Here is a 14,828-nt window from a genome sequence, read left to right as displayed (position 1 = left end):
TGCTTTAGGCAATACATGGGGAAACCACATAATCAGCTCCATGTGTTCCGATTGGATGATTCAAGTTCTCAAGAAACTGATGTTTAAAGTTCTCAAACTTGAGGTTGATGTGAGAGGGAGTGTATTGTGTATTCTGAAAACAACCAAGTCTGGACAAATTATTAAATCAGCACCAGCCCATCCCTGTGTGTGTGTGTGTGTGTGTGTGTGTGTGTGTGTGTGTGTGTGTGTGTGTGTGTGTGTGTGTGTGTGTGTGTGTGTGTGTGTGTGTGTGTGTCCAACCACAAACCACACTGCATTCTTCACTCCACTAACCATGAGACCACGATTCCGCTGCACATGTCCTGAATGGATGCAGTTCTTATAAAGGACTTTACATAGCAGGGCATGATAGACTAGTGGACTTTACTTTACATAGCAGGCCTTGATAGACTAGTGGACTTTACTTTACATAGCAGGCCATGATAGACTAGTGGACTTTACTTTACATAGCAGGCCATGATAGACTAGTGGACTTTACATAGCAGGCCATGATAGACTGGTGGACTTTACATAACAGGCCATGATAGACTGGTGGACTTTACATAGCAGGGCATGATAGACTAGTGGACTTTACTTTACATAGCAGGCCATGATAGACTAGTGGACTTTACATAGCAGGCCATGATAGACTGGTGGACTTTACATAGCAGGGCATGATAGACTGGTGGACTTTACATAGCAGGCCATGATAGACTGGTGGACTTTACATAACAGGCCATGATAGACTGGTGGACTTTACATAGCAGGGCATGATAGACTAGTGGACTTTACTTTACATAGCAGGCCATGATAGACTAGTGGACTTTACATAGCAGGCCATGATAGACTGGTGGACTTTACATAGCAGGGCATGATAAACTGGTGGACTTAGTGTCACAAAGCATCAAAGAAGTGCAGGAGGGAACGACAAAAATATACACCACACTGTACAAATGGACTGGTTCAATGATGAAAACACCAACAATATCACTTTCTGTAATATTCCAAATACCCCAGATATTACCATTATATATGAAAATACTAAGAATATGACTATTGTTGAAATAGGATGTTCTTTTGATTTGTATATGGACACTTGTTTGAACTCCAAGCTGTTGAAATATCAGCCACTTGCCTGCAATATCACAAACATGGGGTTTCAATGCAAACGGATCATGTGCACAAACTTGTTTTACACGGATTGCAACTGTGTGGACTAAGTTGGCCAAATGCACAGAAACTTGCCAAGTACTGCTCCATTTCTGAAATAACAGGTAGTATATCCATCTTGAAATGATGATGCCATGTTTACCCATAATCATGCAGTGGCACAATGCATTCTGTGTTTGATCAGACCTGCCTAAGTGTGTAACATATTTCCTTCAATGTTTGGATCTGTGAATCTTCCCCTGTAGTTAAGGTCCAAATAAAATCCAAATATGTCTGTGCGTATGTGCATGTGTGTGTGTGTGTTTGTGTTTGTGTGTGTGTGTGTGTTGCATGTGTGCACAGACACGTGAGTGTGAATTTGCTTTCATCTCCTCCTGCTTCATGTATCCATTCCCCGTTTCCGAGATTCACACACAGATGCACAACGTCATCGCATTTCAGGAGGATTATGAGAGCAGCACAAAAGACTTGTGAAATGGAGCACTCACCCTGCCGTCGGACGCTACCAGTCCGTCAGTCACACAGGAGGCCAGCCGCTGCCACAGCGCGGGGGGAGGGGAGGACGACAGGAGCGGCCGAAGGTCCTCGGGGCTCAGGTAACACACCAGCACTCCCAACCTGCCCAAGGAACTCTAGCACTCAGTCTTACTGGCAACGCTAGCTTTCACAGGGATCTTATGACAAAACAATTATATGGCCTTATGGTTACATGGATGTACAATGTCAAAGACACACAAAAGCCATGCATACATAAATGTGCAGTGTCAAAGACACGCAAAACCCACGTAAGTAAATGAATGATGCTTAGCCTTTTTTGCAAAGACACACTTGATGGCAACCTAGTCAGGCTTGAGACAAACGAAATGAAACATTTCAACCAAATAGATGCATATGGGTATGCACAGCATCTGAATTTCACCTCAGTAGGGTTTCATTGGTCAGGTTCCTCTTCTTGGGGTAGACAGTCCTGAGGACATGGTGCCCTCTAGTGGCATCCAGGCTGCTGTTACCCAGCAGCTCCAACAGAGGAGTGAGCTGGGGGCGGGACCAAACGCATGTCAAATACCTCACTGGTTCATACAGGAAGCCTCAGTGCCACTTCCTTCAACCTGATAATACAACCTGACACATCCTTCCTCTAGTCTAGACTGAAATGATTTTCTATTCACATCATGCAGCATTACATGTGAGCTCCTGGGTTGAATGAGGACAGAGCTTAGCCAGCGAGACCATTTATTCCCGTGGGGAAGTCGAAAGGCCAGCGGGACCATTTGTCACACTACTGAGTGTAAATGCCATGCTGAGCTATAAAGTTCACACGCAATCACTGGCTGACAGCGTGGCAGGGATATTTATCACAAATAAACAGAATTAATATGCCAATTTACCCCCGCTATCAGTTTCAATAGAAGATTATCCCACTCTGTTAAACCCACGCGGGAAATGCCGCTCATACACAAACAAAGAATAACAATGCGAATACAAAGACTTTACAGCAGAACTCAAGAAGTGTTGATGTGCCTGATAATAGCCGTCTTAAATGGGTTATCTGACATGCATACATTATAAGGCCCATCCCTTTTGCGATTATCTTGATAGATTTATGAAGCGCTATAAAACACACCCGGGATCCCCCAATCAAGACTGCTTTACTATCTGACACAACATGGCCTCCTATGCTGCCCTACAAAGGCAAAAGGCAGTAACTGCATTTTTGGTCAAAAATGAGTTATTGTCATTTTTGGGATATTAAAGACTTCCTTTATCATGTGGATAAATATCTATACTCAATTTGACTGTTTTTTCGAAAAAATAGAGGGTTGTGTTCACAGTAACTCCCAAAACCATACTGCAATCACTTTCAAATTACTGTAAAGCGGTGTATCCCCTCCCCCTCCCCCCTGACTGGCAGAGCTGGCAACCCGGATGCCGAAACACTACTGACTTTGTGATTAGTAGATAGGTGGAGGGTGGCACATCAGGCCAAAACACAACATGACAACATCAACATCAGTTGAGGGCTGCAACTTCACTTTTTAAATAACAATATCCTGGCCGGACTACTCTGCCCTACAAAGCCAAAAGGCAGTAACTGACCAGAGTGTCAAACTGAGAAAAATGACTTCAAAGTTTTTTGTTTTGTCTACACAAATGTATTATAGGTAGAGCAATGAAAATCTGGTGACTTGTTGCCCTGATGAAGAAATGTGTGTATATAAAAAATCTTGTGCTCATTGTGACCTTTAACCCTTATTTGTCAGATACTGTACTCTGCCTTTGTATTATGTACTAAAAATAAGGAGTTGTGCAAAGGCAAAAGGCAGTAACTGGGGCATTGAGGAGACAAAGAAAGAAGACTGTAAAAAAACTTTGTCCTCTTATGCCCCCCAATAGAAGGGCTTTCTGGCTCTCACTTCTTGTGGAGGAGTGACAGCATAATTCAAGTCAAGTTTATTGCATCCAAAACAATGGAAATTACATTGCTTATGTTATGCCCACCGTCATAAGAACTTCAATTCACTTGTTTTTATCTCCATATCTTTGCGTTCTCTTTCAAATAAATTATTGTTTTTAATTATCAGAGATAGTTGTTGTATTTATTCATACTGTACACTCTTGTGTCACCTATCTGCAGTCACCCTGTTGGTTTTGCTGCACACAAAATTGAAGTTCTTTAGTCTACGCATTGTCTCCAACTGAATGCACTCCCAGCACTGGATAGCAACAACGAAATGTCTAAGTAATGTGTGTCATCTAAAACAAATGCCATGATTTAGACTTTATTGAAGGTGTCCAGTTAATGATCTTCTATATGGTGGTAAGCAAATATTGATTATATGTCAGTTACTGCCTTTTGCCTTTGCACGACTCCTTATTTTTAGTACATAATACAAAGGCAGAGTACAGTATCTGACAAATAAGGGTCAAAGGTCAACTTTGAGCACAATATTTTTTTATACACACACATTTCTTCATCAGGGCAACAAGTCACCAGATTTTCATTGCTGTACCTATAATACATTTGTGTAGAGAAAACAAAAACTTTAAAGTCATTTTTCTCAGTTTGACACTCTGGTCAGTTACTGCCTTTTGACTTTGTAGGGCAGTATGAGTGCTCTGTGTCCCAGTGACCCCCACCTGCTGTGCGGTGAGCTGCTGGAAATGGCCGAGGGGCAGGTGGGGCAGCAGGGGCAGGATGGAGGTGAGGAAGTAGTGGGGCCAGGAGGCCACCTCGCCGGCCACGGGCGACTGGAGCAGCCGCTTGACGAACGCCTGCTTCTGGGGGGACTTCATCACCGAGCTGTGCTCCCGGATCGCCAGCAGCCTGGAGCCGCCACCAGGGGGCAGCAGAACGCACAACACACTCAAGTCATTTTCTATTGGATTGAACATGAAATTTGCAACGGGGCTAATTGGCCTCATAAGGTATCATGTTATTCGGCACGCTGTGCTGAGAGCTCTCAGCTATCCACGCGGTTGTTGTCAGCATCATAATGACACTGACGGTCATGTTGTGTCATGTTGCTTGGCTGTTGCGTCCCATAAAGGTTTAATGATAGCAATGATGTGTGCAGTGGTGCAAGCTGTGCCACATCAGAGGCAACTGTGTGAGTGGGATGCTACATGCTACATGCTATGTGCCAGCACGGCGAGAGTAGCTATGAGATACTGTATCATACCATCCTAATAACGATCACTGCATTACTGGCCAGGTAGAAAGCCTCAGTGTAGGTTCAGTGTAAGTGATTAATAAGCACTTTCTTTACAGAAGCTAACTCTTTACATCCAAAGCCACAGCATATAGTTGGCTTAGGTCCTCAAAATGGTGCAGAGTTCTGTGGAGTTTTGAAGAGGAACTTCATTTGACATGTTGAGTAATATCAATAGGACACACGGTCTTGAACTGTGCCCCTCAGTTTTCCATCCTGCATGCATCTACAGTAACATGTCTATGCGCATCCACAGTAACATGTCTATGCGCATCCACAGTAACATGTCTAGTAACATGTCTATGTGCATCCACATTAACATGTCTAGTAACATGTCTATGTGCATCCACAGTAACATGTCTATGTGCATCCACAGTAACATGTCTACTGTATGTGCATCCACAGTAACATGTCTATGTGCATCCACAGTAACATGTCTATGTGTACTCATTCCCTGCTGTAACAGTAGCTCCAGAGCACTTCTTACCCACATCTCCCCGCGGGCTGCAGGTAATTCAATCCCAGTGTTTTTACTCAACTGATACGCTTTCAGTTCATGAACTTGTGAACAAGAAAAACTACACATACAATTAAATCAATTGAATAGAACAATATAAACAGACAAGACACAGAAGAGGGTGGGATATGACTCACACGCTGTCATTGACCATCAAAGAGGCAGGGAAGCTCATGATGTCAGAGACAGACATGAAGGGGATGAACTGGGAGAGGTCAACAAATAGGTCAGGGGTCACTCGTGGAAACTTCTGGATGAAAGCGGCCGTCATGGTTTCCATAGCCTGCTGCTCTGTTGGGGAGGCCTTAGAAAGACACCTGAGGCTTAGTAACAGGTTTATGAACAGGAACACACCTGAGGCTTAGTAACAGGTTTATGAACAGGAACACACCAAAATGACTGATGCTCTTCAAGAATGATTTATCAGGAACATCAAATTAAAAAACAGACACACAAAGCGTGCCTTGCAACCGTAATATTTCAGAACCTTGCTTATAGGTTATCTCTGGAAACCCTCCCTGCGTAACAAGATTTTGGCCAGACAAGAGTAATTATATTCAACTCCACTGAGCTCCTCTTAAAGATGAATACGGTCTTACATTGAGTTAGGGTTCTCCGACTGATTAATGATAGAGTCCTCACGGCCCTGTAGGGCACTGAACAAGCGCTGCTTTGGTCCAAGGGGCCATTTATCCTCAAGTAGATATTCATAGAACTCCACATGATCAATGCGGACAATCATATAGATCAGTGGGTTGACCTAATGGTTCTCATTCATCATTCTGTGTGGAGCTCCCCTCCTGCAGTCACAGGCCTATTACCACACAACCAAAAGAGGATTCTCCTAGAAACAGCTTCAGAGGGTCAGCTGTGGCTAGACAATGATCTGGTGGGCTTTACTCTACCTCGACAACCACGTCCAGCTGGTCCCAGCTCTGATGGACGTGAGACAGGAATCTCTTCACTGCGTCCTTCTCAGCTGACATCACCAACATTTGGATGCCCTCCCGTGGCATCTTCAGATACTCCTGAACACATGATATGGGGAGATTGATTGGGATTCTTGAATTTCCCCTATAGGGATCAATAAAGTATCTATCTATCTATCTGGATCTGCTTTGTTAGCATAGATCTTAAGGAGAGTGTAGTGCATGTTTGTAGTATACAGCAGTATATTAGTTTGTACCTGTATAAGGACTCTGAGGGCAGAGGAGTTGCCTTGTCTCTGGATCAGATCCCACAGTACAGGCTATTCAGGCAGACGGACATATTTGGAGAGAGAGAGGGAGACAGAAGATGGAGAGACAGAGGAAGAGAGAGAGACAGACCAACAGACAGACAGAAGTGGCCATTAAAACACTCTCAAGCCTTTTCAGAAAAGGGTGTGACAAATGTATTGTCATCAACTTGACACTTTATGCATGACATGAAACCCTCCACCAAATACAAATGGCTCCTGTGCTCCAGGACTGTCAAAACGTTAAATGAGATACACTGCACATCAGCGTGATGCCACCAGGGCCTCTCCAATTCAGTTTTGTTGATTCAGACAGAAAACTAATTTCCCTCTAGAGGTCTTATCCTTCTGCTGCAGTAAACAACAGCTACTGTCAAAAACGGATTAGGCTGCAGGTCCTATACATTTTTTCTCTCTCGGCGACAGCTTCTACTGTTTAATATCCCACACACAGAAAACATTGAATTGGGTGAACAAATTATACTCAAGAAAACTTGGAACAACTCAAAACTTCTAGACATGAGAAAATGGTATATTTTCACTGGAGGACCCCAAAGACACCCAGAATGAATCTGTCCGCCATCTTACACTGAAGCAGCTTAGCAGGTCCTCCTTGACGGCTGGGTTCTGCTCCTTCCTCAGGAAGACTCCCACAGTGTGGAGGACGCTGAGGGAGGCGTTGGGCCTCAGCGTAGCCCAGAAGGAGCCGTTGTCCAGCAGACTGGCCAGCAGGATGGCCTGGCCCAGGCCCTGCCGCACCTCGCGCTCGCCTTCCTCCAGCCCCGCCGACAGGCCCACCATGAAGTCCAGCACGCGCAGCACGTAGCTCACGGTGGCCAGCCAGCTGGCGCGCTCGTCCATGGTGCCCTCGCAGCGGCTCAGGCTCTGCAGCGCGTCCAGCACCAGGGGCACCGGGTCGGCGCACAGCTGCGACGTGTCGAACGCGTACGGCGCCGGGAGCAGGTCGAAGAACTGCTGGAGGGCGCAGCGTCCGCCCGGGCTGGAGGTCCCGGGCTGCCCGGCGCCCTCATCCACCTCGGCCGGACCCAGACACAGACCCAGGAGGAGGGACGGCCGGGTGTGGAGGAGCTCGGCGTACAGGGATGCGTTGCTGCACATGTAGTCCCGCAGGCCTGGGGTGTGGACGCAGACCTCCAGCAAGGTGGCATTGGCAAAATTCTGGACGTCCCAGCTCCTGTAGTCACAGAGCCCCTCCGCGAGTCCGCGAGTGGTGTTGAGGACACGCGAGCAGTATTCGGACACCCATGACCCGTCGTCCATAGAAGGTGTCAACCCATTTCCACACAGGGACAGAATGAGAGCGGAGTCGTTGGGTAAGAAGCACCTGCGGAAGTCGTGGGCATTCATGGAGGGGCTGCCCAGCAGTGCCAAGCAGTCCTGGCTGGCATCAGGGGCAGAGGCTCCCGGAGCATCCCCTGTCAGCTGCACACAGAGCTCCGAGATGCTAGACTGGCTCAAATACCCGTAGTCCTTAGTAAGTGCTGCCTGAGGGAAATTCAAGATTATACATTTAGAATCATTTATTTGACTTAAGAGTTTTAAGATCTTAATAATAAAACCATGATATTTTTTTTAAGAACAAAGATGAAACAAGATCTTGAAAAACAGTGGTCTCAAGATTTTTCCATTAGAGGTCTTTTTTTGTCCAGTATGACTAGATACAGCCTGGGAAAAATATACATTTCACAAGCACACTCCAGCCTGCCCCAACATAGATTATTTTCCAGTAGGCACTTCAAATGGACACAGCACAGCAAACATCCTCCTTGGTGTAACGCAGAGCTGCGCTGAACTTATGTCACCCCACTGAACGAAACCTGACACCCAAACAGAACCCCGAAACCTGACACCCAAACAGAACCCCGAAACCTGACACCCAAACAGAACCCCGAAACCTGACACCCAAACAGAACCCCGAAACCTGACGTTGGTCTGATTACCTGTTGTGCCCTGTGGACCCAAAACGAGGAGTTGGCACAGACCGTGTTGTTGAACTCGTGCGCAAAGAACTCGCTGCACACCTGCACCCACAGGAAGTCCTCCTCGGCCACCGCCAGGTACCAGGCCGCGTCCGAGCAGGTGACGTGGAGGTCGGGCCCTCCGAGCTCGCTGTTGGCGTCCAGTGACCCCGTGAAGAGGTTGCAGTAGAGGAAGACGGTGAAGTTGGACACGCCCGTCAGGCCTGGGATGGAGTCGTTGCAGGCGGCCTCCAGGATCTCCTCCGAGGCCGAGGGGTCAGGGGTCGGCACAGGGGTCGCCACCAGTCCGTCCTCAGGCAGGGGAAGGAGCCTGGACCTGCGGTAGGTGGGTGGGGTGGAGGAGGAGGAGGAGGAGGAGGCTGAGGGGGCACCGCTGTCCTCCCTGGGCAGGTCAGGGCAGGTCAAGAAGGTGGGGCGGCTGGGGGGGCCATGTGAGGTGAAGCCCAGGGCCTGGGCGTTCCAGGTCAAGTTGTGTCTGATACCCCTGGAGAACGTGGGGAAGAGAGAGAACAGAGAGTAGAGAGAGAGAACAGAGACCAGAGAGTGGAGAGAGAGGAGAGAGAGTGGAGAAAGAGAGGAGAGAGAGTGGAGAGAGAGAACAAAGAGTGGAGAGAGAGAACAGAGAACAGAGAGTGGAGAGAGGAGAGAGAGTGGAGAAAGAGAGGAGAAAGAGTGGAGAGAGAGAACGCCAAGAGATGAGTGTAAAAACAAGTCCCCTCATCCAGCTAGTCCTGAGACTCACACATACTAATAGTACTACTAACACAACTAATAGTCAGCCTCAGGACCTTGCCACCCTTTCTCAAACAATTCGGCCTAACCAAATTATAAATGCAGAAAAACTAAATTACTTATCATATTGGACAGAAACAACAAAAAGACAAAATAAACTTCAATGTTGTTTGGCCCTAAACAGAGAGTACACTGTGGCAGACTACCTATCCACAGTCACTGATACCAGACAGAGAAAAACCTTGACCAGGTACAGACTAAGCAATCACAGTCTGACTATTGAGAAGGGCAGAAACAGGCAAACCTGGCTGCCCAGAGAAGACAGGCTGTGCACCAACTGCAACCAAGGTGCCATAGAAACAGAGCTTCACTTTTTGGCTGAATGCTGCCAATGGAAAGAGATACGAGATTTACCATTTTTTTCCTAAATTCAGAGAAATGCATCCAGACTTTCAAAACTTTAAGGATCTAAGTCTAAGAATATTATTAGGAGAGGAACAAAAAAGAGAGCAAGAGTCGCAGCAAGATATATAGATGCTTGCCATAAACAAAGGGAGTCACTTCATCAGTGAAGCACACAAAAAAGTCAAATACACACACACAGACACACACACACACACATTCCCATCCACACCATCACATACACACACACACGGACACATGATGGTTTGTTTTATGTCTTTACACACTACTACGTACATGTATGCTTTGGCAATACAAATTGTATTTTTTTTGTCATGCCAATAAAGCTCAATTGAATTGAATTGAGAACAGAGAGTATAGAGAGAGAACAGAGAGTGGAGAGAGAGAACAGAGAGAGTGAAGAGAGAGAACAGAGAGAGTGGAGAGAGAGAACAGAGAGAGTGGAGAGAGAGGAGAGAGAGAGTGAAGAGAGAGAACAGAGAGTGTGGAGAGAGAGAGTGAAGAGAGAGAACAGAGAGTGGAGAGAGAGAACAGAGAGTAGAGAGAGAGAACAGAGAGTGGAGAGAGAGAACAGAGAGTGGAGAGAGGAGAGAGAATGGAGAGAGAGAACAGAGAGAGTGGAGAGAGAGAACAGAGAGTGGAGAGAGAGAACAGAGTGGAGAGAGAGGAGAGAGTGGAGAGAGCACTCTGAGAATCTGTGCCTCTGGTGTTTGTTTCACTGTTGCCTGCGCTTGATTTATCTGGCCCGATGCAACACACGCAGTGGAAACGTCACAAAGGTGCAAACTGATCTGAAACTCGAAACACACTCCGTCCAAAGGCTCATAAAAAAAGAAAGCACCTGAGGGACACACACACACAGGCACATGCACGGCAGACATACAGTATGGCAGCAGGCTGATGTGGAAAATGAGTTTGGTGCCAACACTTACCACAGAATGAGCTGCCTTAGATCACCTTTTAAGAGAACGACAAAAAATGTCAAACATGTCAGAAATCACACACAATGGCAGAACTCTATTGACATATGGTGGAAAACTATGGCTCCTGAATCAGGCAATCAGGCTTGTGGTAACAGCATCGCAGCGGGTATAATACCAGACGGCTTGGGTTACTGCCATCAACAAAAGCGTAAGCAGATTGAACTCACCATAGGATTTGGGGTAACAGCGATATGCTTAATGACTAACATGGCCTTTGTGATTTTAAAGCTGTGTCAGACAGAGTTCTCTGCTAAATCTTTCAGCCCAGACGATCATATGAACTTAGGCCACGTCAAATGAGTAGATTTTACTGATTAGAGTGGGTCTCTCGACGTAAATAATGAATGAACTTCAGATTCAATGGGAGAGCATATGGAGATTAAAGATTCTTTTAAATGGACACAGAGCTGATGGGATTCTATGGAACACTGACACATTAAAGATTCTTTTAAATGGACAGAGAGCTGATGGGATTCTTTTCATTTTTGTACCCATATGCTTGCAGCCACTACAGAGTAGTAAGACATATATTGTGGTGAGATGAGGCGAATGAGAAGCTGAATCTGCCACAATGCATGTGATTCTTTCACAGAGATACTGGAAGAAAATACTCCTGTTGTGGCTCTCTTGCTATCACAGTAATGGCCTCAGGCTAGCCGATAACAGATACAAACCTATGCATAGCAAATAAAGACCTACATATTTCCTCACCAAACTGCCCACAGCCAAAAAAATCAATTTTGAGAAATGTTGAGAATTCAATAAAATGAAGCTGCTTGTTGCCATTTCCAAAAACTTCCAACCAAACATCAATCAGAAGTAAACTGCTACACTTGCCCACTATGCATCTTCCATGGCGATTCGGTTGTGGCACGCCAACTACACTGCTGACGTCGTCCAGCAGTGCCATGGTAACGCGCGACACCTTCCTGCGCAGGCTTCCGTAGACAGAGTTGCCCACGCGGTGCAGCAGGCCGCTCCGCAGGCCGTCGAGACTCTGAAGGAGCGCGGGGTTCCTCTGGGCCAGCTGCGCCGCTGCCCTCTCCCCGGCGCTCGATCGCCACAGAGCCCGCAGCAGCAGGGCCTGCACCGAGTCCAGCTTCTCAATGTCCAACAGGCTCTGGTTCCGAAGGAACGCCCCTGCAGCGAGGCCCTCGTCCTTCAGTAGCGCCTCCGCCTCCGGGGGGAGGCTGAAGGGCCTCAGGCGACCGGTGGACACCGATGTCCCTTCGCTGCTTCCACCACCTCCACCTCCACCTCCACCTCCACCTCTGCCTCCACCTCCGCCTCCACCTGCGCCCCTGGGATCGTCTGAGGGGTGCAGGCTGAGCACCGGCTTCCAGTTGCGCGTCTCCAGGAAGCCCAGCAGCTGCTCCAGCCAGTCGGTGCTGAAGCCCCCGCAGTCGCGGCGTCCCCGCAGCACGCAGATGAAGCCCTGGAGCCCGGCGCTGGCCTGCCCATACGTGCCGCTCACCACCGCCTGCAGCACCGCGTCGAGCAGCGCACTGATCGTCCTCCAGTTCTGCGACACGAATGCCAGGATGGGCCGCTGCGGCTGCCGCTCGGACAGATGCTGGATGCTCTGGACCAATCCCAGCAGGCCGTCCCAGTGCGGGCTGCCGCGGAGGGACAGGAACAGGTCCTGCAGTCTGAAGCTAGGCCTGGGAGGCACCCTGCTGTCCCACGGCCCATAGGGGGCGCCACCTTCCGCCTGCAGGAGGGTGTAGAGGATCTTCTCCCAGAACTGTTCCTCCCTGAAGGCCGGCTGCCTCTCCTCCAGTTCGGCCCCCATCTCCTGGAGGTACGTGGAGATGTTGTAGAGGAAGCCTGACAGGCGCTGGCGGTCTATGGGCTTGTTTAGAGACGGGAGGCCCATGTTTTTGGGGGACAGCAGACCTAGAGATTTGAGTCCCCCAACGATGTTGCGCACCACGGTTTGGACCTGCTGGTCCTGAGGCTTGTCTGAGTGGTGGGGCTGGTCTCCTCTTGGATAAGAGCTCCCACCATTCCGCCATATTGACAGCAGTTCTTTCAGAATGGCTTCCCTTTGCTCCGCTTCCCTACTTCCACCTAAGGAAGAAAACGAACAGTGTGTGGTTACTCTGTCTGAACCCAATAACTTAGAAAACCCAATGGCCTAGAAAACAAGCTTATAGTTAATTAAACTTTTCGACAACATGTGCTCATTGCGACATACACACACACACACACACACACACACAAACAATGGAATCCAGGCTAACACAAGAGAAAACTTTACCTGGAAGAGCAGCGGGTATTTGGCTGACTAAAAGCACCAGTGACACCAGAAGCAGCACCAGTGACCGAAGCTTTCCCATCCTGAGCTGGACTTCAGCACCTGCGAGTGGGTGAGGATGAGGGCATGTTCTCCACCCCTCTGTCAAGGCACCGATGGCGGCAGGATCCCACTCTAAGAGCGAGCCGAAGACACACTGCAGGAGTAAAATGTCGCTCTGGAGATTGGGCATGAAATGTTAATGGCTAATTCACTGAGTTCTAACAAAGCACAGCTACATTACCACTGAGGCTTAGAAGCGGCAAAATGTGCAGTAAAATAAGCTATCAACTGTCATTTGCAATTATACGAAACAATATTATTATGTTTTATGATGCAAAGCATAAAATGTGTACTTTATCTTATGTGTAATAGCAGGAGATGCATAAAAAGGTGATTTGTTTCTAAAAGGTCTTAATTATACTTTCTGTACAATTAATTTTATTGCTTAGTTGTTTTACACTCTAACATTTATGACATTGTAACTTATGAGGGGTACCTTTGTAAATTATTGCAATTAGAAAAGAAAAATGAAGTACTTACACACAACTTTGGTCAATTGTTTTTTCAATTCCTCTACTCCATAAAAATAGCAAAGTGGAGACATTCATCTCGAAAGCAGATGAACAAAACTGTGTCATGACACTGTCATTCAAAGGCACACCAAAAAACGTGAGCACTTGATCCAGCCGCGATGCCCTTTCCCCCTCGCTTGCTGTACCGCCACTATCTCCTCCTGCTCTCTCACTCGCTGCCCTGCTCCACCTCCTCTCTCTCCCTCTCTCTCTCTCTCTCTCTCTCGCTCTCTGTGAGGGCACATGTCAGGGCTCTGATCTGCGCCTCCTCCCTGCCGTCCAGATTCAGTCGACTGCACAAAGGCCCCCGGGCCTCAGGTTTCAGCATCTGCAAGGGCTGCGTGTGCCAGCTGACTGAGAAAGTCAAAGGAGAGAAACTTAAGCAAGGGGATGGTCAAGGAGCATGTACGTCCCCGACAGGCCACAACTCCGTCCTCTGGATCATCACAGTGCTACTGAAGGTGGATAGTGAGTGTGTGGGTGTGTGCATTTTGTGTATTGTGTTTGTGTGAGAGTGTGTGTGTGTGTATGTGTGTGTGTGAGTGTATGTATGCATGTGTAACTGTATGTGTATGTGTGGGCATGTGTATGTGTGTGTGTGTGTGCACATTTCTCTTCTTGTGTGTCCAAAATGAGACTGTGTGGATTTTTCCATCATAGGTTCCACTGTGACCATCAGCCGAAAGCCACTGCAGAGTGATCAGGTCGGTGAGCTATCCTGTCACTGCTGTGTTATTCCTCCATACTGTCACAAGGCTACAGTAGGCCTGTTCTTCCTGTGGGATGAAGTTCAGACTCAATGTTTACGAAAGAGTCAACATCCAAGAGAAATCTGCATTGATTTAATTACCCCATCAGACATATAACATTGCCTATTATCATGTCCTTCCATTGACTAATTCTCAATTGAGGCTTCCATCAGCGTGGGCTTCATTCCATGACTTTGTCCTTGGGGGTTATCACCTTACACAGGGGCTGAGCCAACAGGCTCCACCGGAGCTGCCCGGCCACAAACACACCCTAAAGTCACCCCCAGCACAGACAATCAGGCCCTTGACTACAGACAGACTCGTCTCCCACACGGTCACATGGGAAACTTGAGCAGGTCCAGTGAAAGTGCCCCCCCCCCCACCCCCCGGAACGCTCCTTAATACTGTGTCACTG

General features: G+C 47.6%; 1 protein-coding gene across 1 annotated transcript in view; it reads right to left on the bottom strand.

Moving 5' to 3' along the window:
- Window positions 1–13,132, bottom strand: part of LOC143126096 (stereocilin) — a 29,994-nt gene extending 16,862 nt beyond the window's left edge. Inside the window, exons 1-12 of the mRNA XM_076288013.1 lie at window positions 13,054–13,132; window positions 12,087–12,863; window positions 11,631–12,020; window positions 10,743–10,767; window positions 8,617–9,139; window positions 7,244–8,161; window positions 6,605–6,667; window positions 6,324–6,446; window positions 5,556–5,722; window positions 4,330–4,516; window positions 2,111–2,226; window positions 1,680–1,809 (exon numbers count right to left, since the gene is read on the bottom strand). Coding sequence (XP_076144128.1) covers window positions 1,680–1,809; window positions 2,111–2,226; window positions 4,330–4,516; window positions 5,556–5,722; window positions 6,324–6,446; window positions 6,605–6,667; window positions 7,244–8,161; window positions 8,617–9,139; window positions 10,743–10,767; window positions 11,631–12,020; window positions 12,087–12,863; window positions 13,054–13,132 — 3,498 coding nt within the window. The remainder of the gene's footprint in view (window positions 1–1,679; window positions 1,810–2,110; window positions 2,227–4,329; window positions 4,517–5,555; window positions 5,723–6,323; window positions 6,447–6,604; window positions 6,668–7,243; window positions 8,162–8,616; window positions 9,140–10,742; window positions 10,768–11,630; window positions 12,021–12,086; window positions 12,864–13,053) is intronic.
- Between the last annotated feature and the right edge of the window lie 1,696 nt (window positions 13,133–14,828).

This window comes from Alosa pseudoharengus, unplaced genomic scaffold (assembly GCF_046254945.1).
Source record: "Alosa pseudoharengus isolate Yale_2024_CS ecotype anadromous, Long Island Sound unplaced genomic scaffold, YU_APseudo_1.1 YU_APseudo_1.1_scf_16, whole genome shotgun sequence".
NCBI lineage: Eukaryota > Metazoa > Chordata > Actinopteri > Clupeiformes > Clupeidae > Alosa > Alosa pseudoharengus.
Note: the sequence above shows the minus strand (reverse complement) of the source record. Positions and strands in the feature narration are given on the sequence as shown.